Source organism: Sphaerodactylus townsendi, linkage group LG02, assembly GCF_021028975.2.
Source record: "Sphaerodactylus townsendi isolate TG3544 linkage group LG02, MPM_Stown_v2.3, whole genome shotgun sequence".
In the NCBI taxonomy this organism is placed as follows: domain Eukaryota; kingdom Metazoa; phylum Chordata; class Lepidosauria; order Squamata; family Sphaerodactylidae; genus Sphaerodactylus; species Sphaerodactylus townsendi.
The window spans coordinates 163936226-163961349 of NC_059426.1; the positions used below are offsets into that span (position 1 = coordinate 163936226).

At 45.6% G+C, this 25124-nt stretch overlaps 2 protein-coding genes across 7 annotated transcripts; one reads left to right on the forward strand and one right to left on the reverse strand.

Moving 5' to 3' along the window:
* Positions 1-637: 637 nt before the first annotated feature.
* BAG5 (BAG cochaperone 5) lies at positions 638-10297 on the reverse strand. 6 transcript variants are annotated; one of them, XM_048485565.1, is made up of 2 exons: positions 10199-10297; positions 638-5654 (listed from the first exon to the last, which is right to left on the reverse strand). In XM_048485565.1, the coding sequence occupies exon 2, from the start codon at positions 5624-5626 to the stop codon at positions 4274-4276; it is 1353 nt and encodes a 450-aa protein (XP_048341522.1). In that variant the 5' UTR covers positions 5627-5654; positions 10199-10297; the 3' UTR covers positions 638-4273. The 6 variants fall into 6 exon arrangements, with proteins under 6 accessions (XP_048341522.1, XP_048341518.1, XP_048341521.1 ...); XM_048485561.1 differs by lacking the exon at positions 10199-10297 and adding an exon at positions 9679-9784; XM_048485564.1 differs by lacking the exon at positions 10199-10297 and adding an exon at positions 9566-9678.
* Positions 9865-24875, forward strand: LOC125426811 (cytochrome c oxidase assembly factor 8). Its single transcript, XM_048485569.1, has 5 exons — positions 9865-10012; positions 18225-18422; positions 20083-20146; positions 21777-21867; positions 24337-24875. Exons 1-5 carry the CDS (start codon positions 9869-9871, stop codon positions 24440-24442), a joined length of 603 nt encoding a protein of 200 aa, XP_048341526.1. The 5' UTR covers positions 9865-9868; the 3' UTR covers positions 24443-24875.
* Positions 24876-25124: the final 249 nt, after the last annotated feature.

Consider the following 25124-nt stretch of genomic DNA (forward strand, 5'->3'; position numbering starts at 1 on the left):
AACTATCTCCCCTCATACACACAGACACCCCCCCCCCCACTATGAGATATTCAAGGACAAAGACAGCAGAGAGGGATGACGGTGGATCCCTACAAATGCCACTCCAAACTGGCTGCCACAGGAGACCGACTCCAAACTTCCCTTCTCATTTTGCAAAACTATAACAGAAGGTGAAAATGAAAGGAATGTCAAGGGAGGGGGAAGGAAGGAAGAAGGGGAAATAAAAAGGAACGAAGGAAAACCAGAAAGGGACGGGCGGGGGGTGGGGGGTGGAATCACAAGCCAGGATGTTTACCTCCAGTGGCTGGCACTGCTAGTGCAGTTAATGGAAAACTGTTTCCTTTAAATATGAGCAACTATAACAAACTTTGCCTTACGATGACCCTCATTTCTGAAAAGCTCAATGGCGACAAGTACTGCCAGTCACCACTTTCAGGAACCCTGTCATGTCCTGTAGGAAAGCAGAGATGGCACATTTAGCAGGTTTCTATTTTCTCCAGGAGAAAAATCTCACTTTGACCTCAATAACGACGCTTCATGTTTAAGAAGATAAAAGGAGACAAATCTCACTTTGCCCTCAATAACGAGCACTTCGCGTTTAAGAAGACAGAGAAAGGAAGAAAGCTTAACCTCAAAATGGTTATCAAGAAGAAAGCATGAAAATGCTTTATTAAACCAGGTTGTAACTTTGAATTTGTACACATCAAGCCAACTGCATACACTAGTCGTCACGCATTCTGAAAAAGAATATTTATGTCCATTTTACCATGGTTGCTGGCAAGAGTATCCGAACAAGGCTGCTGCTCCGAATCAACCCTGCTGCTAAAGCATTACAATCATAATAACATGAATATCATGAGGTTTCAAGAGTCAGCAAAATTACATCCGTTTGTTCCTCTTCTTACAAAGTCTTGACACTGCACAAAAAAAGCTTTTTAAATTAACAAAATGCAGAAGAATAAGTCAACAGCAAAAAAAAAGTCTTCAGCTCACTGCAATGGAAAGCTAGTAAGGAGTAGTTATCCTAGTCATTTGCATATTAAATAGGAAAAAATACATTCGTAAAAAAATTACAAAACAAGGATCTCCTAAAATCCACATACCGGACTATTAATTATTTTTTTTGGTTCAGCTTATTTTGTTGAGTTCAGCACTTCCATCCATGCACTGATAGTGTACCAAGGATCTCAGGATAACATTTATATTGCAATCCAGAACAGTAGCTCCAGTTGACTTCAATGGTCTTAAGACTGGAGAAACTCAGTTCTGGATTGCACTATAAATGTTGAACATTAACCTTATGAGAAGATTTTAAAAGTCAGGCTTAACAGCAACCACATCCAACCTTTATCACACCACCCTTACATGTTTGTCCTGTTAAACGTATAGCTCTAACAGACCACATGGAAAATTGAGAAACAAACCTTGAAATACCCCCTGCAATAACTAGTTCAGAAACAGCAACATTTCTGTAAAATGACTGAACGTTTTACAGGGGCTTATGGAAACAGAAGAGGAAACTGCATATGGATTTTGTTAATGAAACATCAGCACTATTGGTGTCATTTTCACACGCACCACAGAAAGATCTAGGGCTTTCTTATGCAAAGTGAAAGCTCAAATATACATATGGAACTCTCTGAAACAAAGTGCTCTCCTGCTGAATATAAATGTCAAAAGCAATACAGGAAGCCAGAATGGCTGGAAACACATACCACACCACCCTAGAAATGAAACCAATGGAGGAATCCAAGTCACACAGAAACTCCGTATGATCCATATGGAATTGTGTGTGTGCGTGCAAAATTTCATTGCAGCTAGAGTTTTAAAAACCCCACTAAAATTGAAATAGTTCAATTACAACTGTTCAAAAGTTGTCAGTAGACAGTCAGAACACATGCAGATAGATGTAAGGAGTTGTTTTTTAAACAAGCAGGAAAAAGTTACAGGAAAGACACTAACGGCAAAGCATTCAGTATGTCTGTGATTCAGCACTGGCTTCTATTTAAGCTAGACAAAGACTAAATCCATAATTTTGACTTGAGATTTGCCAGCCAGATAGCCTCTTGCCAAGTAGAGGTTACAAAGTCAGCGTTCTGCTCTTTGTTTAGCAAGCTCAAAAAAGGAAAAAAATGCATTTTTAAAATATAGCCAACACACTTTTTTTCCCATGGGCAAAAACGTAGGATATGGAAACGATGCAAGTTAATGGACAAGGGGCAGAGAGTCTCTCGCTTCAATGCCAACACAACTCTGGCTTTTTAAAAGTCTGTTCCTGAAACTCAGCCATTTGGACCTTAGTTGCTTGCTAATATGCAAATAACTATATTCCTGCAAAAAATATTTTTAACATATTCTTCTGATCCATGCTACAGTTGAAGAGTTGGAAGCGATCTGGTGTACGGGAGACACTTTACCAAAAAGCAGAATGAGGTCAGCTCTAAAACATCCAAGCTATAGGTGTGTCATAAACTCATGTGTCACTTAAAAAGGCACTTGATTCCTAAAGACAGCCTTGTTTCTTCTAATCATACGTTAAAACTTGATATGCAGATGCAATTGTAATATCTGAAAAGTGGCTGTGTTGGCAGGTCAGTTCTCCTTGCACATAAAAAAATACTATCAAGTAAGCTCTGATTTACAATTTATGTCTTTTTTTCGGCAGGCCACTAATAAAGCACTCTGCAAAACTAGGGGGGATGCTGGGTTTCTGCTTCCCTGAACCTAGAGGAAAACAGGGAAGGATGCAACCTAAGCTGAACTCGAGATCAGTGTATCTTGTTGATCTGGACGGGTAGAATAAATAAGGTGCAAGTCGCTACTAAACACAAGAGAAAAAGTAGCAGGGGCTTAAGGTTCTTTGTACACTGAGAAATGGTACGCATGAACTACTTGAGACTGGAAACACAATACTACAATTAACAGAGACGTGCCACTTTGGCTTTGAAAAACTCAAGATCAAATACAGGGTGAGGGAGTCGATTCTGCACATTTAGAGGCATAGAAAAGCAGTTCATGCTGCCTTCATGTACCTCCAAGGAGATGTTTATAGAAACTTTTAAACTAAGGATTTGGAGCTCATGGGCCACACTCTAAGGCCCTGATCCAACACCACTGGGTCTGGGTTAAGTTAGGACAGAGGTGTCCAACTCTGGGGCTTCAGATGTTCATGGACTACAATTGGTCATTGCCTTGGCCATGCCAGCAGGGGCTGATGGGAATTGTAGTCCATGAACATCTGAAGCCCCAGAGTTGGACACCCCTGAGTTAAGAGTGTGGAAGCCCTTGCTTAACTTTCTACTATCCAAGACTACACTCATCTGGGGCAGGGGGACCACAAGACAAGGTCCCAAACAGCAAGGGATTCCACATGCCAAATTTCAACCACAACAGCTCCAAGATTGAGTCTTGGAGGCTCTCAAGCACTGAAGAATTCAATACAACTCTTCAACAGTAGCGATTTTGACCCATTCTAAGCTATGACATTCCGGGTTTTGATGCATCAAAGTTCCTTCATTCAGTGTCATAAAGGACTCTCTTTTCTAAATGACCAACCTGAAAACCATGAATGACCAACCTGGGAAAACCATGAAATCATTTGGTGGACTATTTCAGGGTATGGGGTGGGAGGGCTGAGGGTTTTTCTTCCCATACCAAAATTAGTACCGGGCAGTCCTACAGCCATGTGCAAAAATCTGCCTGTGAAAACCCCCAACTCTTAAGTGAGCAAAATTAGACCAAATACACAGAGGGTGGGGGGGAGTCAGGAGCAGTTTGCCTTTAATCCTTTGGATTGCGATCGCACATTTGAAGTATCCCCCTGTTTCGTCAAACCAACAGCAAACAGCTCAAGGCTAACAAATTTAGCTCCTGGTATCTTCTTCATCCGTTGCATCTCGACTGAATGGTACGAAAACACTTCCGACGAGCTGCGTGCTCTCACTGTGTGGAAGGCTTGTTTTGGCTAACTACCAGAGCAGGGCAGCGTGGCAGCTCTTCACGACGGAAGATGAGAGCCAGAGATGCCAGGAGAGATAGACAGAGATAGCGAGGACCAAAATCCTAACACGAACAGCATGCAGACCGCAGTCACTGCCTAGCTGGGACAGCAAGAGACCCACCTGCGGCAGAGCCCAACCTGACACTCCCCTCAGCTGCGACGACACCAAGCAAATGACGTGACCTTTGATTTCGTCGGGAGATCAATCGGCACGAAGTGCAAAAAAACCCCCCCAAAATAGGCAGCAGCGTCTAGCGCGAGACTTCAGCTATTTTAGTACTCCCACTCGTCTGTTTTCATGTCTAGGTAGTAAAGAATATTCTGCGCCAGCTTCACGGCCTGCTTCCGGGCTGCTTTGGAGCGCTCGTCTCCTTGCGGGTCTATGGCATCGAGGGCCAGGAGCTGTTTCGTGAGGTGCTCCTCCAGTCTCATGTAGTTCTTGTCCATTCTGTTCCCGTCAAAGGACAGCACCTCCTGGAGAATCGAGGACAGGATCCCGAGAATGTCCCAAACCGCCCTGTGTGCTGGAGTCTCCAGTTCTGCCTGCTGCAGGAAAACCTGCCGCCGGACGAGCGCTTCTTTCAGGTCAACGTAGGTGATGAGAGTTTGCACTTCGATCACCGCTCGCCTCCTGGCTTCTCGGATGCAGGGGTTTTTGCCCGGGCTCACTTCGTCCAGCTCGGTGATTAACACCTGCAGCTCCGTCTTGGACTTCAAGTGCATGTCGACAGCTCTCTCTCCTTTCAAGAAGGAGGAATGGATCTCCTTCATCTTCTTGCGGATTTCCTCTATCTTCACAATGCACCTGTTTTGCGCCAGGTCGAAGGCGTAAGTGGAATCCGCTTCTTCTTCCAGATCCAGGTATCTTTGCAATCTGTTGATCTCCTCCACAACTTCTTTACGATAGTTTCTTATTTCCGGGTGGCCGCAGACGTCTAAGGCATCCAGCTCCGCAATGAGGCCTATCAGCACGCAAGACAGGTGCCTGCAGGTCTCGTTGTTGTTCACTCCCATCAGAACCCCAATAAGAGTCCCTTTCGCTTTGTTTACCTCACACATAACAGAGTTAATCTTCGCAACGGAGGGATGTGCCTCGGTAGACAGGGGCAAAGAAGGCTGCTGCTTCCTACAGTGATCTATGATCTCTTGAACGGCACAGACTTTGGTAACAGTGTGATACCTGGCTTTCCGTAGAGAGACTTTCCCTCCAGTCTTCACCTGAGTGAGCCTAAAAATGATATCCTGAATACCCTCATCAAATTCCTCAGTTATGCAGTTGCCTCCATCGTAAAAACCTGGGATCTCATGCTCCACCAGTACCTGCGCTTCATTAAATATGGACTCCAGCTCCAACCTCTGGGGGTGGTTTGCGTTCTGCTCCAGTTCTTTAAGCAGCCTCTCCGTTTCCTGGGCAGCTCGCTTCCTGGCTTGTTGGACATCCCCTCGGCCTTCCGCGTCCACCGAATCTATTTCAAAAAGCCGCTTGGTCAAAGTCCTCTCTAGTTTCTTGTAAGCTCTGTCACCTGCTAGACCGCTGAAGGCGGCTACTTGCGGTTCCATGTCTTTGACTTCCTTCTGTATTTCTTGTAACGTTTTAATGGAGGGATGTTGATTACCCATATCCATTCTTTTTCTTCATCCAGTTTCAACAGAGCTAAAAAAAATAATGCAAAACAGACAGCTGATGAAACACACACTCAACAGCTAGGCAATTTCTAAAACCCAGTTTTTATGCTCTATTTAATTTTGTGTTGTTGTTTTTAATAACCACCACACAGTCTCAGAAACATCTATCCCTGGGATGTTGGATAGTGTTCAAGAAAAGACCTGACTACCAAGGTGTTGTGGGTTTTCCGGTTTGTATGGCCATGTTCCAGTAGCATTTTCTCCTGATGTTTCGCCTGCATCTGTGGCTGGCATCTTCAGAGGATCTGATGGTAGTAAAGCAAATGGACTATATATATATCTGTGGAATGTCCAGGGTAGGAGAAAGAACCATTTGCACTGGTTAAGTGTTAAGGGTGCCATTTGCAAGTGCCATTTGCAACACTTTTAACCAATGCAAATGGTTCTTTCTCCCACCTTGGACATTCCAAAGGTATACATACTCCATTCGCTTTACTACCATCAGATCCTCTGAAGATGCCAGCCACAGATGCAGGTGAAAAATCAGGAGAAAATGCTACTGGAACACGGCCACACAAACCGGAAAACCCACAACACCCTAGTGATTCCAGCCGTGAAAGCCTTCGACAATATCTGACTACCATTTTTATCTCACATGTCTGTTCAAGAGCTAAAGGAAGTTCATCTGGTTCAACCCTGTTTTATCCTCACAACTGTGCTGTGAGAGGCGAATAGGTAAATGCCTCAAGAACACTCAGGGAACTTCATGGCACTGGAGGGATTTGAACCCAACTCTTTCCAACCATAATCCGACACTCTAGCCTCCATTCCACAGTGGTGCATGTCAGGGTCAGCACATTTACTTCAATGAGATAACAAAAGGCAGGTGTTTAGAAGTGCACAACAATTCTGACCTTCAGGATACAACACAAGTCCAACTGGTGGGTTCAGGTGACTTGCACCGATGTTACCACCATTTTCTTCTCACGGTTTTTTAGTCAAAAGAAAACCCAAAAGGAAAGAAAGGTTTAGCAGAAGCAAAGGAGGGCCTCTATGCCTTTAATGGTTGTGCAGACAGTAGTGGGGGAGTTGAACCTTTTGTCATTCCTGTACAGTGAACACCACCTGTCAAAATTCCCTCTTCTAGACAAACTGTCAGAACAAAGTAGCTCCAACGTCTTCCTTCCTGTCTAATCATTCTGGAGAGTCAAGGAGGAGCATACACAGAAATTAAATTTAAATAGGCCCCTGAAGCAAACACTCTGACAAAGTGCTCTCTGAGTCAAGGAAGCTTATGCTGTAATAAGCTGTGTCGGTGTGTCAGGTGCCACTGGACTCCCATTCTTATTCTGCTGCAAACAAACTTGGTAGGCTCTTCAAACCAGTAGCAAACACTAAAAAGGCTGCCCATATGTATGCTTACTCAGAAGTATGTTCCGCTTTAATTCCTCAGAGAGCCTTACTTTCACAGCAGACTCTTCCAAGCATCACACACAAAGGACAGCAGAGTGGCTGATTCCCCCATGAGGAAATGAAAGGCGACGTTGCCATCTGCTTCCCCAGCTACTACTGCTGTGTTGGCAGAAAGACACAAGTGCAGCAAAAAAAGCACACGGCCCTTTCTCTATTGCTTGCCCCTATCGAGATAGCACACACAGAATCGGGGCTTCAGCTGCTATCACCATTAGGCATCAGTTCTCTTCTATCTCCCCACTTTCTCGCTCTAGCTGCCTCCAACAAAACCAAAATGCAAACACAACCTGGAGAACCACATGAGTTTAAGTCTCCTACCTATCCATGGAAAGCCAGAGTGGTGTAGTGGTTCAGAACAGATGGATTCTAACCCGGAGAACCGGGGTTGATCCCCCACTCCTCCACCTGAGTGGCAGAGGCTTATCTGGTGAGCCAGATGTGTTTCCGCACTCCTACATTCCTGCTGGGTGACCATGGGCTAGTCCCAGTTCTCTCAGAACTCTCTCAGCCCCAACTATTTCACAAGGTTATCTGTTGTGAGGAGAGGAAGGGAAAGGAGCTTGGAAGCCACCTTGAGTCTCCTTACAGGAGAGAAAGGTGGGGTAGCAATCCAAACTCTTCTCCTCCTCCTCCTCTGGGTCTTCCATATCCCTCAGGCTGCCAACCTCCAGTCAAAACCTGGAGATCACTCAAAATCGCCAGCAAACTCCAGACTACATAGATCAGTCGGCACCGAGGTCAGGTCACTCCTCCCACCCCCAAACACTGCCCCCCAAGGCTCCACCCCAGATCTCCAGGGATTTTCCAACCATGAGGTGGCAACCCTACACCACCCTCCAAATGTCCTTTTACCACCGCCCCTGCTTGGCCTGCAACGACCCCGGTCCCAGCTCGGGGCATCCCCTGCCCGCCCTTACCCCAAGCGAGAAGCCCCTGGGGGGGAAGCGAGTCCCAGGGCGCAGAGCTGGATCCCCTGCCCCCCTATAGCCACCCTACATCCCTGCAGGAAGGAAGGCCGGGAATCAGCCCCGAGCTCGGGCCGCTTCCCCCCGGGCACAGCGCGCGTCAAAGCCTCCCCTCGGCCGCCGCCGCCGGTGACGTCACAATGCCCGGGGGCTCCAATTCCGCCCTTCCCCGGCCCGGGAGCCGCTTCGCCGCACGCAGGCCCGGGGGGGGGGGGGGGACGAGCTGCAGCGCCCGGCCGGGAATGCAGGAAAGGCGGCGGCTTTGCCAGGGCTAGGCCTCTCACTCCCCCAGCTCCGAGCCCGTTTGGCGCATCTAAACCGGGAACCCCCAGCCCCAAAAGCGTAACCATGGTTACCACCCCCCACCCCCACACACTTGCCTTTACTTCAGCACAGACCCTACGCCCCCAAAACCAATTTGCTCCCTAGATCTCTCCCCCCCCCCATAAGTATTCATGGTCAAGACACCCCACTTGTCTTCACGATCCTCGTCCTCGTGTGCCTCAGCCCGACCCCCTCACCAGCCTAGGGCTGCCAACTCCGAGCCGGGAATTTCTGCAGAATTTGGGGGGGGGGGGGCGAAGGACCTGTTGAAGGGAGAGCTTAGGCAAGGTTTGCTCCATCGCTCGCTCCTCTCGGGAGGCAAACGCGGTCCAGGGGGTTGCATAGAGTCCGCCCTCCAAAGCAGCCAAAACGGGGCGCTGGTTTTTGGAGTTGCAATTCCGGGAGAGTTTGAAAGTCCGGCCCCTCCTCCAGAAAGACCCACCCCCCCCCGCGCGCGCTTATTGCACCACCTCGACCCCCCACAACAGCTTGCGCTTTTGCAAAGGGAGGGATGCTCGGCACCCTGCTTGGCCCGGCCCAGCCCCCACCCCCCGTAGGTCCTTGAACCCCCTTCCCCGCGCACCTGGCAGCACAGGAGTCCGGCGGCGGCCGAGAAGGACGAGCAAGATCCCTTCCCGCCCCAGCTCCGGGGAGTCAGGGCTGCCTCTTCGTCCGGTCCGCGGGAACATCCCACATGGCCAATGGGCACCTGCAAAGCCAGCTCTGACTCACCGTAGCAGAGGATGGCATTGCGTTTGGGCCGCCCTCCCCATCCCATCCCATCGAATCAGCACACTCCCATGTGCAAGGGGTGCAGGGGAGAAGAAACGCAAAGCCACGGCTGGAAACGAAACAATTCGGGGCAAGTGAGAATAAATAAGCCCTTGCTTCTAGCCAAGAAGCCTGGTGCGCTCCCACCCCCCACTGCAATAAGGGCACCCATAGGTAATCCTCCTAGTCCGCTCGCAAGAAGCGCCTTAAGTTATCCCGCTTTTACGTCCCAGTGTTCCCATGCAGGGAAGCGCTTCCACCGCCCCAGGACCCTGCCACCTGCAAACCTCTCATTATCACTCCATCATTCTTCTTGCACCCTGCCTCTCCCCATCTCTTTTACGCCCCGGTTTTGGAAGCACCTCCGTTGAGGAACAACGCACAGCCTTTTCCCCTGCAGACCAACCAGAGACTCCAGCGTTGCCCTGGGGGAGTGACCCCCACCACCTTGCAGGACCCCTTTTTTAACCCATGCAGGAAAGCGTCCCTCCTCTTCCGCGCTTTCGCCTCCAAACTTACCCGTATCCCCGACTCCAAGCCGCCGGGATTCCCCATGCGCATGCGCACTCCGCTTCCCCAAGCCCCTTGAAGGCGGCGGAGGAAAGAAAACTTCCACAGTTTGGCGGCCTTGCCGTAAAGCAAGTCGCCGCCGCTGCCGCGTCGGGGTTAAAAAGCTCAGCGACCGCTTTGCGCACGCGCAGGCTCGCGGATGGCTACGGCGGCGGGGCTGCGAGTTGTTGTGGGCCGTTGGAAGGGGCGTCGCGCGGCGGCCGCTGCACGTGGCAGGTTCGCATCAACGTCCGCCGAGGGGCCGGAGAAAGAGTCCGCGCTGCCACCTCCCCCCGAAAACAGGGTAATGAGTAGAAGAAACTTCCCATTCAGGACGCTGCATATAAAACGAAAACGGACCTGGAAACTGCCGCCCTGGCCATGCATACTTGCGAGTAAGGCCACTGCTTGCAGTGGGGTTTTCCTTTCCAGTTAAAATGCATGGAAACCCAGGTCTTCTGGCGTTACTAGCAGATTGAAGAGATCTTACCTGGTTAGCAGTGGACTGCGGTTTGGAGAATTTCCCTGCAGGACGTCTCGGGTCCACTTCTTGGTGACTGCATTTGAAATAGGGTCAGGTAGTAGTAGGTCATGTGCAAAACCCCGGGAGAGCCAATTAGAGTGGAGGATACTGGCTAGACCAATGGTCTGACTCAGTGTATGGCAATTTTCATGTGTTTATGAGCACTAATTGGGTCTTTGCACACGTTGCTTGCGAGCAGAAATCTTTGTAGGTCATGGACTTGAGGCAGCATGATATGTTCATGAGTTGTCTCGTGTCAGTTCTGCTCATGGATGAGTGCTGGCCTGTGTCACCTGTGAGTAGGTCAGTAAGCTCAGACAGCTTCATGTGTTCATGAGTGATGATGGGTGTTATTAACTTGAAAGCAACATGAATGCAGAACCAATTAACACGTCTGTGTGCATGCAGGATCTTGTTATGATCCAACTCCGTATTAGACACTTTCTGGTGCCTGTTGACTAATGTTACATGCATGTAATATTAATCACTTTCCCCCCTTTAGGGTAATGAATGCCCACCTCTTTTTGGCACAGTGACCCACAAGTCCAAATTTATTGGTATAGTGACCCTCTTTTTAAAAAAAAACATGCACAAACCAGTAAAACTCTAAAAACCTGGGATCTACGTTCACTGGCTTCACAACTCACTTTGGGGTTGGGCCCCATTGCTTTAAGGCATTATTACTTCATTTACAGCTGATGAAGTGCTGGAATGGATGGCATCTCTATTTTTTATTTATTTATTTATTAAACTTTTATACCGCCCCATCCTCTAGGGGCTCTAGAACATGAGTGGTGGATAAAGATAGAGATCCTCTCTCGCCTAATTGATTGAGATGCATTCCTAACTCCGTGTAATGGCTACATAATATAGGGACGGTGATTGTATCTGGGTGATTGAGGTGCATTCCCGTCAATGTAACTGCTTCTAGATATATTTACTGAGCCTGCTATATGTTACCACTGCTGCAATGGAACATTCTTTCCTTGATCTTTCTTTTATGGGTTTACACGCTTGGTAGATAACTAGGCTTATCCTTGACACTTTCTACTCCCATGGGAAACGGGATGTTTCCGTTGCTCTGTGGAAGTAGGAGACCAGGAGCAGCAGTGGCGTCAGAGGTTAAGAGCTCATGTATCTAATCTGGAGGAACCGGGTTTGATTCCCAGCTCTGCCGCCTGAGCTGTGGAGGCTTATCTGGGGAATTCAGATTAGCCTGTGCACTCCCACACGCGCCAGCTGGGTGACCTTGGGCTAGTCACAGCTTCTCGGAGCTCTCTCAGCCCCACCCACCTCACAGGGTGTTTGTTGTGAGGGGGGAAGGGCAAGGAGATTGTCAGCCCCTTTGAGTCTCCTACAGGAGAGATAGGGGGGATATAAATCCAAACGCTTCTTCTTCTTTATCTTTATCTGTCGCTGACCTTGGGGTGCGTAGACTCCGAAGTAACTTGTCACATTCTTTGGGAAAACAGGAGAGGGAATTGTTTCTGAATGGATAGTAAAAGGCAGATTCGCCAGAACTGGCTTCTTGCAAGCTGGGTGCTTTGTTGCCTTTCCAATAAACGCTGCTGATCAACAATCCAGAGTCTTCTTATTGATTCAAGGATTGAGATCTAACAAAGTGTTCCTTTGCACAAACTTTCTGTGCAGTTGAAGGTAGTATGGGGTAGTTGTTAAGAGTTCCTGCCTGGTATCTGGGCGGGAGGGTGCCGCCAAGGCACAGCTGACTTATGGCAACCCCATAGTGCAAAGGTCTTCAAACTATGGCCCCCAGATGTTCATGAACTACAATTCCCATCAGCCCTGCCACTTAGCCATGCTGACAGGGGCTGATGGGAATTGTAGTCCATGAACATCTGGAGGGCCATAGTTTGAAGACCCCTGCCATAGTGTTTTCAAGGCGAGAGAGGATTAGCGGTGGTTTACCATCACCTGCCTTCACATGGCTGAGAGAGTTCTGAGAACACTGTGACTGGCTCAAGGTCACCCAGCAGGTTTCATGTGGAGGAGTGGGGAATTGAACCCAGTTGCTCAGATCAGAGTTTACTGCTCTTAACCACTACACTATGCCAGCTCCCGTACTTGGGAAACGCAGGTTCTAATCCACACCTGTGTCATGGTAGTTTGCTGGGTGACCTTGAGCACATTCTCAGAACAAAATGGGGGAAAGGAAGAGCCTGTGAGTTGTTTTGGGTCCCCAATGAGGGAAAAGGCAAGGTATCAATGAATCAAATAAATAACTGCAGATAGAAAACTAGCACTTCATGGGGAAATACTCTTCCCTATCTCATGGCTTGCTGTATCAGTTTTATTTATGACTGGCTATTTAAAATATTTTTATCCCCTCCCTTTCAACAAGCTCAGGACGGCTTATGACAGATGTTTTAAAACCAGTTTATAACATAGTATTCCAAAATATAAGGCACCGCCTGTGGTCTGGGGAAGTATAATTTGCTGTACCACCTTAGGGCTTTGCCACGTCAGTGCAGGTGTAAACTTGGCCAAAAGAGATGTTCTGTATTGTGCAAGAAAAGGAAGAATGTATTTTTTAAGGTGGCGCCTTCAATTTGTGGCTTTATGTTTTATTTTCATTATTTATACCCTCCCTTTATCTCCACAGTGTGGACCCAAAGAATCTTACATTGTTGTGTTCCTCTCTGTTTTATCCTAATAGCGGCCTTGTGAAGGAGCTTAGGCTTGAGAGTGTGTGGCTGCTTCAAGTCTCCCAGATTTTATTGGTCCAATACTCAAAACACTTTTAAAAGCCTGATAAATTTTATAAGTATCTGAATTATTTTGTTAATCCGAACTATTAGCGAGCTGCTGTTATGTTTATATGCTACCTTTTTCCATTGTGAAATTCAGGGCAGCCCACGGAAGGTTCCCAATCCAGCCAGGTACCTCTTAGCCACAACCAGGGTCCCCAAACATTGTTGTCCTGCTGAGCAATCCCAAGCATGTATATTCAGATGTCTCACTAAATTCAATGGTGGGACTACTCATTTAATTTGCAGATGACACCAAATTGGGAGGAGCAGCAAACACATCAGAAGGTAGAGGTAGAATTCATTGTGATCTGAACACACTAGAAAAGTGGGCCGATGTAAACAAGATGCAGGTCAGTGAGGAATAAGTGCAGAGTTCTGCATGTGTGAAACAAAAATGAGAAGCAGGCATACTGGATGCTGCATGCATACCGGGGGATACACTTCTGGGTAGCAGTGTGTGTGAACAAGATCCAGGGGTGTGGGTAGACCGTACGCTAAATATGATCAGTCAGTGTGATGCTTCGGCAAAAAAGTCCAATGCGATCTTGGGGTGTGTCAGCAGAGGCATAACATCTGAATCACAAGATGTCGTAGTCCCGCTGTGCACTGCATTAGTCAGGTCTCGCCTGGAGCATTGTGTACAGTTCTGGAGGCCTCATTTTAAAAAGGATATGGAAAGAATGGAACGGTTTTCGAAAAGAGCGATGCGGGTGATCAGGCATCTGAAGAACAACCCTACGAGGAAAGGCTGAGGATTTGAGCATGTTCAGTCTGGAGAAGAGGAGGTCGAGGGGGAACATGATTGCTTCTTTTCAGTATTTGAAAGGTTGTCACTTAAGAGAAATGCAAGGAGCTGTTCCAGTTGGCATCAGAGCATAGAACTTGCAATAATGGGTTTAAATTATGGGCAAAAAGGTACCATCTGGATATTGGAAGGTTGTGGTTTTGGGTGTTTTTTTTTACAGTAACAGTAGTTTAAGCAGTGGGAATAGCTTCCAAGGGAGGTGTTGATCTCCCCTTCAATGGCAGTCTTCATGCAACAGTTGGACAAGCACTTGTCAGAGAGGCTCTAGGTTGATTTTGCATTGAGCAGGGGGTTGGTCTGTATGGCCCCTTTCAGCCCTATGATGCTGTATCATCTGCTAAACTAGCACTGATATGGAAGTTTTTACCCATTAAAAACTCCACACAAGGATGGCTAGTAGCAAGCTAGGTTTATTATCATGTCTGCAGACATGGAGAGAGCAGCACCATGGTACCAACTCTCTGAAGTCTGTATCGCAGTACAGATCATTTTAAGACATTTCTGAACAGACCCTTCTGATCACTTCTGGCCAATCCTGGCCAGCTGTCCACTCAGGCTTACAATCTTAACCTTTAACATGATTAGCACAATGAGCAAAATACATTTTTAGGTACATTGTCATTAATACAATCAGCACAATACAATCAGCATCATTTGCCTCGGTTACGAATGGTGCTACATATAAATTCTGTTTGGTAAGCATAATCAGCAAAAAGCAAAAGCCTTAACTAGTTGGGTGAACCATCCCTGTATACTTCAATGCCCGGGACCAGTACCTACTGTTGGCCCTGCACTCAGAAGCAAACATCTGCCGGTTCTTGCAAAATAGCAAACGCAGCAGTTTCAGTAGCACCCAGACATTTGATTTCCCAAGTGCAACCGCACAATGTGTTTCCAGCTATGAATATTTATCAACTGTGGCCTTGCAACTTTATTTTTTTATATCAGCACCAAAGCCCATTTTAACTGAAAATGAATTGGGCTCTAGAAAGGAGGGAGGAGTTCTCTGCTAGATGGGTTTATGATTGCAGTTTTGTCGCATTAAACATAATTTTTTTTTCACAACTGGGGGCGGGAATGTACGTCTGCTGCAGTTATGTTGACATTGAAGGTGTAGACTGAATTGGGTAAAAAGGAGTCCAAGGGGGTTGTTGATAATAACTGGCGCAGGCCTAGTTCACCCACATTTGTTTATTTTTCACCTCTGAGACGGAATGTGCTTGGGCCAATTGGCTGAACTGTTTTTCCTGCATGCAAATGCAAATTGCTGGTTTATGTCATGTGCTGGGCGAGGGATGACATCTTGATAATTTGCACGGGTGGCAACTCCTTTATTCATTCTCTTTTATTGCTGTCTTGCTTTTTGGCTCAGAGGAACCTGCAAAGCAGCTGAGCATCCCAACCTATAAACTGCAGGCGGAGCAGCAGGTGGCCAGAGATGAGTATGTCAAGGCTCTTTACTCCCGCCCTCTGCTGTCACGCCAAGGGAGAATTCAGGTTTTTTCCCCAGTGACTTGCAAAACAGAAAAGGTTACTACCAATTGCTAGCTAATTCTGACATCATTTTGCAGTGTAAAAATGACTATATTTCCTTATACCAGATTCATGTTCCAGCAAAACACAAAAGAGAAGTGGTTCTGGTGATTTTCTGGGGTGTGTAGCTGTGGTCTGGTGGATCTTGTTCCTAATGTTTCGCCTGCATCTGTGGCGTACCATTCAGAGGAGTATCACAGAGAAAAGTTTGTTTCACATTGTGTCTAGTGAGAAGGGAAAGTTTAGTGTGGTATATTCCCTTCTCACTGGACATAGTGAGTAACAGACGTCTCTCTGTGATACACCTCTGAAGATGCCAGCCACAGATGCAGGCAAAACGTTAGGAACAAGATCCACTAGACCACGGCCACACAGCCCGGAAAACCCACCAGAACCAGTTGAATCCGGCCGTGAAAGCCTTCGACAATACAAGAGAGAAGCTTCTTCTTCTCATAACTCTCATAGCTCTTCACAGATCTTATCCTTATCCTCTTCCCACCGGGCATTCCTTGGATTTCCGCATCTTAGCCTGCTACCTAGTCTATGACCTTTTCAGCCAGCTTACAGTTGAGGCTCCCATTTCCTTATCTTGACTGCTTTCTGGACACTCTCTTCTCTGTTTCCCTGGGTATGCAACACCCCTGTCTCACTGGGAAATCTTCGCTGTGACTCAGTGACAGAACTCCATGTGCGCACAGTCCCATGATCAATCCTAAGAGCCTATATCTGAGTTACTGCTGACAGGCCATATTAGACAGTACTAACCTTGATAGCACTATGGTCTGACTCAGTAAAAGACAGCTTCATGCAAGTGTTCCAGCCTGTTCCTTAATAGCGCATGTTCCTTAAGCTCCTTTTGACGTTTTTCTCCCTTCAGTTTCACGATTTCTCAACGTTGTATAGGCTTTCTAACAAAAGAAGCTATGGGAGAGAACTGCAAGCTAAAAAATGTAGTGCTTGATTGCTGGCTCAGGGGTGCCTGCTTGAGCAGGAATGAAGCAAGTACTCACAGGATGAAGATGTCTCCTGGGAGAACCTATTAGTGAACTGGTTGTTCGAGCTGCGTGGCCATGGTCTGGTAGATCTTGTTCCTAACATTTCGCCTGCATCTGTGGCTGACATCTTCAGAGGGGGAAGATGTCAGCCACAGATGCAGGCGAAACGTTAGGAACAAGATCTACCGGACCACGGCCACACAGCCCAGAAAACCCACAACGACCAGTTGAATCCGGTCGTGAAAGCCTTCGACAATATAAGTGAGCTGTTTGAAACGCAGGCACACATGGATGCAACCGAGCACTTGACTGCTGCCTCTCACCTTGTTGAATTCTGGGGACTCTGATCTCATATAACAGACTCTTGGGTTTCTGTTTTGATAACCTGGCTCTGACCTTGGCACTCTTGACTCTGCTTCTGGGTTCTGGACATTGTTTTTGACTGAGCTCTCTGTTGCTTGACTGGCTTTCCCACGCCAAGCAAGACTAGATGCTGCAACTCAATGCCCTTTGCATGCATCTTAACTCAGCACAAAAGAGGTTATTTGTCCAGCATCCCATGACATCAAAGCAGTCACTTGATCCATGGTAGGGGATGAATGGCCTGCAGATAACTAACAGCTAGTTTTTAGTCTGGCGTATGTCACAATTACGTAACATCTATCAACTGAATCCTGAATTCCTTGTACTGCTTTGTGCCGTACAGGTGACGTTGATGGATTTCTCCATTTATTTAAATAGGCACAGAAGCACCATGAATGTACTGCTTTGTGTGTTTACAGAGATACAATCTGAATGTAAGAGCATGAGGAATCCTCATGGGGAGAAGATCTTTGCATGCATTGCTTATCTCAGAGCAGTTCCAATGGAAGTGCCCTGAGGCAGACTGTAAAATAATAAATCATTAGCAAGAGTCTGCTTTAGTTTCCTAGAATCCGTGCCAGTAAATTATTGGGTAATATTTGCTTATACAGTAGGCACAAACCCAATCAAAGCCAAACATGGAAGAAAATCTGCATGAGAAAAAAAATGTAGTCCCATTCTTTCCAGCGTTCACAGAAAAAAAAAATAACAGTTACTAATTCTAACACTGGCGAGCCAAAAGTACCTGTGATGTGTGATACATTCTGCTTGATTTTGTGACACGCAAACTGTGGTGCTCCCAGTGGTTAACAATGATGGGAATTGCCAACACACGAGGACCGCATATAATAAATGGATGGATGGATACATAGCTGAAGGACTGCGGGTTACTTGCATAGCTGTAAACATATATTGCTTTTCACATGCGCTTGGATCTGTTGGTGGTAGATGCAAGGGTATGCGTGTGTGCGCAAGCTGTCTAGACACAGCTAAATTATAGTGACCCCATAGGGTTTCCAAGGCAAAAGATGTTTGGAAGTGATTTGCCATTGTCTGCCTTCACAGGTGCTGAGAGAGCTTTGAGAGCACTATGACTGGCCCAAGGTCACCCAGGAGGCATCATGTGGAGGACTGGGGAATCAAACCTGGCTCTCCAGATTAGAGTCATAGAATCATAGAGTTGGAAGAGACCACAAGGGCCATCAAGTCCAACCCCCTACAATGCAGGAACACATAATTTTTCTCTGGATTTGTTGTTTTGTGTTTGATTTTTAGCCTTTTACACATCACATCTAATTTTTCCTTAGTATCAAGGTAAACAGAAATTGTTTACAATGGTTGCTGGACATATGGACATATGTGGTTTTCAACAACTGTAATGTGAAGATTACTTGTTAATTTGCGCTGCTGTGTTAACCTTTCGTATCTAAGTTTTTTTCACAAAGCAATGCTGAAGCAATTAGTGATGCTTTTGAATGACAAAACAGGAAGCTCTGCAAAAGCCTAACCTCTTCCCTCTTTTGTTTAAGATTTCAGGTTTTTGCCCTCCTTCCCATTCTTGCCATGATTGGATTGGACCTCCCGATCAGTGTTCCAACCTCCGGCCAATAGTATTTTATATTCCTACACATGAATCTCCATTGGAACGGAGACTTCGAGAACTCAGACAAGAAACCCAAGCTTGGAATCAGCAATTTTGGACAAACCAGAATGTATCATTTAGAAAGGTGAGTATGCAGAAAAATGCAAAACTACTTGGTGTTGCTGGGAATTAGGGGGTGTGCAGCATATCTGGAGCTAAAAATATTGGTATTTCCAGTTTTGCGAGTATGAAATACTGATATGGTATTCTGATCCGGGTGTTTTCAGGGTTTCTCATACTTTTCAGCTCCATTATTCCTTATGGGAAATCTTTCTGGGGGAGCTCAAGGTTGTTTTTAAAGGTACTGGCACCATTGCAGTGCCTATGCTTTAACTCCCAAATTTCAGTTTAGTTGGTCCAACTGGTCCAGTTCTTTGGACTCAAAGTGTCCTTCATTGTTTCCTATGGAGGGGGCAGGGGGGGGGGACTAAAAAAATGTAAAAACTGAGAATTTCCCCCTGCTGTTGCTAAACCTAACCAAATATAAAAAACTAACTTTTAAAAAACCACAAAAACATTTTACACAGTCACTTAACTAAAGCAGCCTGGCAAGATGATCCCAAGCCCTGGGAGACACAGAAAGGTGGGGGGGGGGGGGCAGTTATGGAAGTGGTTGTTGTAGTTTTCCGGGCTGTGTGGCCGTGGTCTGGTAGATCTTGTTCCTAACGTTTCGCCTGCATCTGTGGCTGGCATCTTCAGAGGTGTAACATAGAGAGAAGTCTGTTACACACTTGTCTAGTGAGAAGGGAACGTTTAGTGGGGTATATATTGTCCATGTTCCAAGGTGGGGAACCAATCAGTAAGCGTTTGGGTGGAACTTGCTATGTAAAGGTGTGGTTGAGTGCATTGTATTGCGGGTGGGGTTATTAGTCCATTTACATTTGTAATGTAATCAGTCCATTTGTACAAATGTAAATAGACTGATAACCCCTTGGGGATAGGGCGGTATAAAAAACTAAGAAAATAAATAAATAAATATATTTGGCTCAGTTATATCCGAGTGCACATTTCCATTTTGAATTTTGCAGCGTGGATTGCTGAGAGACTCCGACAATTTTTTTTTTCTGCAGTTGCAGTATTGTATGATGAAGAGATCTTTTATCGACATGTATTTATTCATTTAATTCATATGTATCCTCCCTTTCTCCCCAATAGGGACACAAAGTGGCTTATTTCATTCTCCTCTCCTTCTATTTTTTCTCAAAACAGCCCTGTGAGGCAGGGTAGGCTGAGAACGTTAACTAGCCCAAGGTCACCCAGCGAACTTCCATGGTATTTAGTGGGATTGGAACCTGGGTTGACAGATACTAGTCCAACATTCTTCACCCCACACCACACTGACTTTCAAGTCCTACAATAAAATACTGAAGAATGTATCCTTTTTCATTCCTAAATACCCAAAATAATGTGCTTTATAAAGTTTCATTGTTTAAAAAGTTTACCGATATTTCACTTAGCCAAGAACTTACCTAGTGTACTTCTTCTTTTGCTGAAGAAAATGTTTCTGTACAAACTCAGTTTAAGTTGATCATAAGTATGGACGTCTTCATTTGTCATACAGACAAATTTGGACATTATGACTCTTCCAGTGTTATAGGTTGATTGTCTACAGAATGGTCCCTAAACGTTTCAGCAAGTTGTAATCAATACTTAATTTACTCAGTGGAATAGGCTCCAAAGTTGCTTAGCGGTCATGGACGAATTGAAGTTATACCAACTAATCTTTTTAATTGATGATATTTCAGGAAAAAGAAGATTTTATTCACTCCAGATTGAAAGCCAAAGGTCTAGAATTGAGAGATGAAAAAGGTTAGCTAAATCATTGTTTTTATATTTGGGTGATTCCTTAATGATAAGGTTCTGATTGTTTTACGGATTTTAATCTTATGAAAAGGTTTTTTTGCAAATAATTGCTCTTGATTTGTAGTGAACAAGGCATAAGCCTACCTTTTTGGTACAGAATTTGGTTATGTACATATATGCCACCAGGTTGCAAACCAATTTATGGCAACCCCAACAAGGAGCTTTAAAAGCAAATAAGAAGTAGAAGTAGTTTCCCATTGTCTTCTGCTGCAGATCCTTCTCCATCCACATTTGGACCCTGCTTAGCTTCTGAGGTCTGTTTGGAGATTGAAGAGAGCCAGGATCCCATGTTTTCCAGATAGCCCCATCAGCCTGGCATGGCCACTGGCCATGCTGATAGAGGCTGATGGGAATTGTAGTTCCTGAACATCTGGAGAGCCGCAGGTTCCCTACCCCTGGGCTATACCATGCCACCTTCCCTCCCAAGAGTTTGATTAGGGATAATCTCTACCCTCACAGTCATTGCTGCCCTTTGCTACACAGTCATTGCTGCCCTTTGAGAACAGCAGTGGCATAGTGGTTAAGAGCAGGTGCACTCTAATCTGGAGAATCAGGTTTGATTCCCCGCTTTGGTACTTGAGCTGTGGAGGCTTATCTGGTGAATTCAGGTTAGCTTGTGTACTCCAACACATGCCAGCTGGGTGGCCTTGGGCTAGTCACAGTTCTTCAGAGCTGTCTCAGCCCCACCCACCTCACAGGGTATCTGTTGTGGGGGAGGGGGGAAGGGAAAGGAGATTGTCAGCCCCTTTAAATCTCCTTACAGGAGAGAAAGGGGAATATGAAACCAAACTCCTCTTCCTCCTTCTCCCCGCCCCCCTTGCTACCCGCAGGAAGGATGTAATCCAGGCTTCTCCTTGAAGCTTTTGGGGTTATTATTCCAAAGGGACGATGGGAAGAGAATATTGTCAGAGGAATATTGTGAAAACACACAGAAGTCGGGAAGCTGAGATAACATGTAGGCAATTCCTTCTTTGGCTGTGAATGTGCAGCAACTCAATTATTAAGATTTTGTCCACCTCGATATTTATCTATTCAGTTTAACTACTTATTGCCAGTATTCCTGCTTATTATTTAAACCACAAAACATTTAACAGTCTTTTCTGAGCGTACCTTTGCAATAGACCCATAAACTGATTACTGGGGTGTTATGGGGTTTCCGGGCTGTATGGCCATGTTCCAGTAGCATTTTCTCCTGACGTTTGGGCTGCATCTGTGGCTGGCATCTTCAGATCCTTTGAAGATGCCAGACAAATGCAGACCAAACGTCAGGAGAAAATGCTACTGGAACATGGCCATACAACCCGGAAACCCCACAACACCCCAGTGATTCCAGTCATGAAAGCTCTTGACAATGCATCAAACAATTACTGTTTTTCACTTCTGTATCATAAAAGTCGGCTGGGAGACTCTGACTTGCCTAAGGCCACACAACAGTGAGACTTGAACACGGGTCTCCCTTATTCCAACCTAGCGCCGTATGCTATGCTTAACATTTCTTGGGGCTTGCATTTGAATGTGTGTTCAGGTATGCTTAAAATGTTTTCTAAACTTAGGTGTTGTGAAATCTTATTTTTAGGGCTGAAAACCACTCTGGGTGCTGAAGAAATGGCTGAATTTTACCAACTTTTCTTAGATAAAAACTTTAAAAAGCATCGACTTTATAACAGGTGAGCATCTGACTCCAGCATACAGAATAGTCTTTCCTGGTTATTTATCAAGTCTCTTGTCTTCTTCAGACTCTCTTAACCGCTTTAACAAAGTCCTTTCTGAACCACAGTAATTTCTCCTGGATTCTCCATGGACTCATTCCAGTTGTTTGTTGTCTATTTCAACCCCCCTTCCCTAGCTGCCTACCCTCCCCCTCCTGTTTAATTTGCGTGATGCCGGGACTGTGATGCTTTTGTGTTTTGTGCCACTGCTACATTGTTGGTCTCTGTTGTAACAGCGTGTCCAATGAAACACGTGGGGAAAATAGTAATTGCGTTAGTCATTCTTCCATTTGTTTTTTGACTCCTCTTGGAAGCAACAGTGCCACCTAAAGAATGTTAAAGAATAATTTTAATGAGTTTATTTTGCACTCACCCTTGATTCATGTATTCTTATTGTTTTCGCCTAGTTAGAAACTCAATTCTCAACTGTATTTAATGGTGTTTTAAAATAGAGAAATTTAGAAGCAGTGGGTTGGAGCCAGTAAGCTGTGAACAGAACAAGGCTGTGAAATGGTTCCTCCCCTTTCTTTGTGTTGCCTTTTTACACCTTCCTTTACTGCTCCAGAAGCCCACCTGTCATCGTCTTGCCCCAGCAGCTTTTCAGGGCCGTCAGAGGCTACAGTGGAAATGGACACTGTCCTGTGAGCTCATTCCTCTCATGGTTCTTAGATCAACCTAGTATTTTAGAACTATCTTTAATTCGCGGTGTAGTTTCCAACTAACAAAAGATTACTCCTCCTCTTCCCCAATAAATAATCCTGGACTATATGCTGAGTTTATTCTCTTGAGATATTGCACTTAAACGTCAGTTTACTTTTCCACTATCCTAATTTAACACCCTACCAATTAACTGTTGATCAATCTTGATGTTGCCTAAATACACACGTACATGTGTACAGAGTATCCCATATCCTGCATCCAATGATCCGCGGGTGCAAGGATCACAGTGCTTTCCCACATTCTCCTCAGCCTATCATTCATTTCTACCCCAGAAAAATTAAATTCCCGAGTAACGGTTCAGAGACTGCAGGGGGTAAAGTGGCCATCTCACACCTCTTCCGTCAGGGGAGCTGTGCTGACGGTAGAGATAGAAAGGACAGTTTCATCTTCTTTACCCTCCAGACCTGCATCCCTGGGAATAAACATTTCTGTGGTTAGAAGGGACCTGCTTGGGTGGGGCAGAAGGCAGGAATACCATGTCTTTCAGGGGCCCTTGCTGATGGATTATGGGATTCGCCATGCACACAATACAATCATTTGGCTTGGTTTCATTAGAGCCATGGCGGAACAGGAGCTGGCAGCAGTTATGTTAACTTTAGAGCAAAGGATCTGCTGGGCCAAATCTCTGACTTTTTGGATGTTCTTTTCTGTTTAATAATTCCACATAAGTAACTGCATTAAAATGAATTAAAAGGTTCATGAATTAAAATCACTTGAAAGGTAAAGCTGTGTAAGGTACCTTAAAAACGATCTAGCTTTTTGTCTACTTCACAAAAGCTAGTGCTTGAATAAAAACTTGTGCCTTTAGCAGCACCATAACTGTACATTCCAAAGAGGGGAGAATGAAGCTTTGGAAGCGTTGTGGGGTTGTGCCAACACAGGTGCCCGTTCAGCTGACAGAAGGGGCAAACACACCAGCAGAGGGGCCATTATGCCGGTCATGGGGCGCTACACGGTCGTGTGGCATCCAAACCTGAAAGGAGCTGCATGCATTAGTGCTACTCTGCCACTGTAGCTCACACGAGCATGGGTGAGGGCATTCTGGGAATGTTCCCGGAGGCAGAGTCAACTAAAGTACAGTTTCAGCCCAGGAACATCCTCCCCTCCCCACCTTCAGTGATGCATAGTTACACCATTCAAAAGGGTGGTGTGACTCATATGCTGCTATGGGCTTTCCTGGGAGCAAAAGGAGTTTCTCCTTCTCCCCTGGTATCCACACCACCAATCGCTTCTTTGGAGGCAGGGCTGCCGCTTTACTGTCCCTCCCCCACCCCTTTGGATTCAGCTGTAAGGTACCTGTTTATCTTTCCTGTTCTGTTTTTGTATACAGTAGAACGTGCTCTCACCCTTGTTAAAAAAAAAAGCTGGGATGCCCTAAAAGCTAAATATTTCCTGGCTGCATTGGTAGTTGAATAAATTATCTTAGTTTATATTATTACTCATTACATAGGCATCTGCAATGCACAGCTCTGCTTGCCTGGAGGTATGTTGTATTATACACATGGGACTGCTTTTTGACTTGGCATTTCAAAAATTAAAGGCAGAAACATTCTTAGCCTGTTCAGCTTTAAGGAAGGAAAGGAAAAGCGATGGTACTACAAACCAAGATTTCTCGCTCTTACATCTTTTTCCTCTCATTTCAAAATGCTTTTAGAGATACTCCAATCATGCAATTTGCCGATGTGTTTCTTTGTTTCTGAAATGCAGGGATTGGTACAAACGGAATTTTACCATCACGCTCATCATGGGTCAAGTGGCATTTGAAAGAGCATGGAGAAGACTTGGGTTGAAAAAGATAAAAACAGAGGACTAGTTCACTGCAGCACCAAGTACCTTTGGAAGATGGCCTTATTATTACTTAGAATCTGAACGGCAACAACGGCTGTTCTCAGGTCTACGGGTAGCTTCAGATGTGAATAAAAGTAGAGTTGGTCTTTTTCCACTACTATTTATAGCACCAAATGTCCCTCATCAGCTGAAAGATAAACTGGTAACATCAAAATTGTACCTTATTGATGGGAGGAAAGGGCTAACGGCATCTTTGTGTCTGGTTTCATGCCACCTTTGTTCTGTGACCTGGTGTTTGCATTCCACATCATTGAAAAATATGTCAAACCTCAGTGCTTAAAATCAGGTTTCATATCATAATACAAAATTGAGTTCTAAAGAGCTTGATAAATGTATCATTTTATGTATTGTCAAAGGCTTTCACGGCCGGATTCAACTGGTTGTGGTGGGTTTTCCGGGCTGTGGTTTGGTCTGGTAGATTTTTTGTTCCTATTGCTTAACCAGATTTGTGGTTGGTATTTCAGAAGCGTGCAAAATCACAGAGAGAAGTCTGTTCTCTCTGAGATTTTACCTCTGAAGATGCCAGCCACAGATGCAGGGAAAACGTTAAGGAACAAAATCTACCAGACCACAGCCACACAGCCCAGAAAGCCCACCACAACCAGTATCATTTTATGATTTCCTTGTAGTCCAACTGTTAATGACAC

Excerpts from the sequence above, each read along its gene's own strand:
- BAG5 (XM_048485565.1), bottom strand. The coding sequence starts at position 5,626 with ATGGATATGGGTAATCAACATCCCTCCATTAAAACGTTACAAGAAATA.
- LOC125426811 (XM_048485569.1), top strand. The coding sequence starts at position 9,869 with ATGGCTACGGCGGCGGGGCTGCGAGTTGTTGTGGGCCGTTGGAAGGGG. Across the intron at positions 18,423-20,082 it reads AGAATGTATCATTTAGAAAG|GAAAAAGAAGATTTTATTCA; the intron begins GTGAGTATGCAG and ends ATGATATTTCAG. Across the intron at positions 21,868-24,336 it reads AAGCATCGACTTTATAACAG|GGATTGGTACAAACGGAATT; the intron begins GTGAGCATCTGA and ends TCTGAAATGCAG.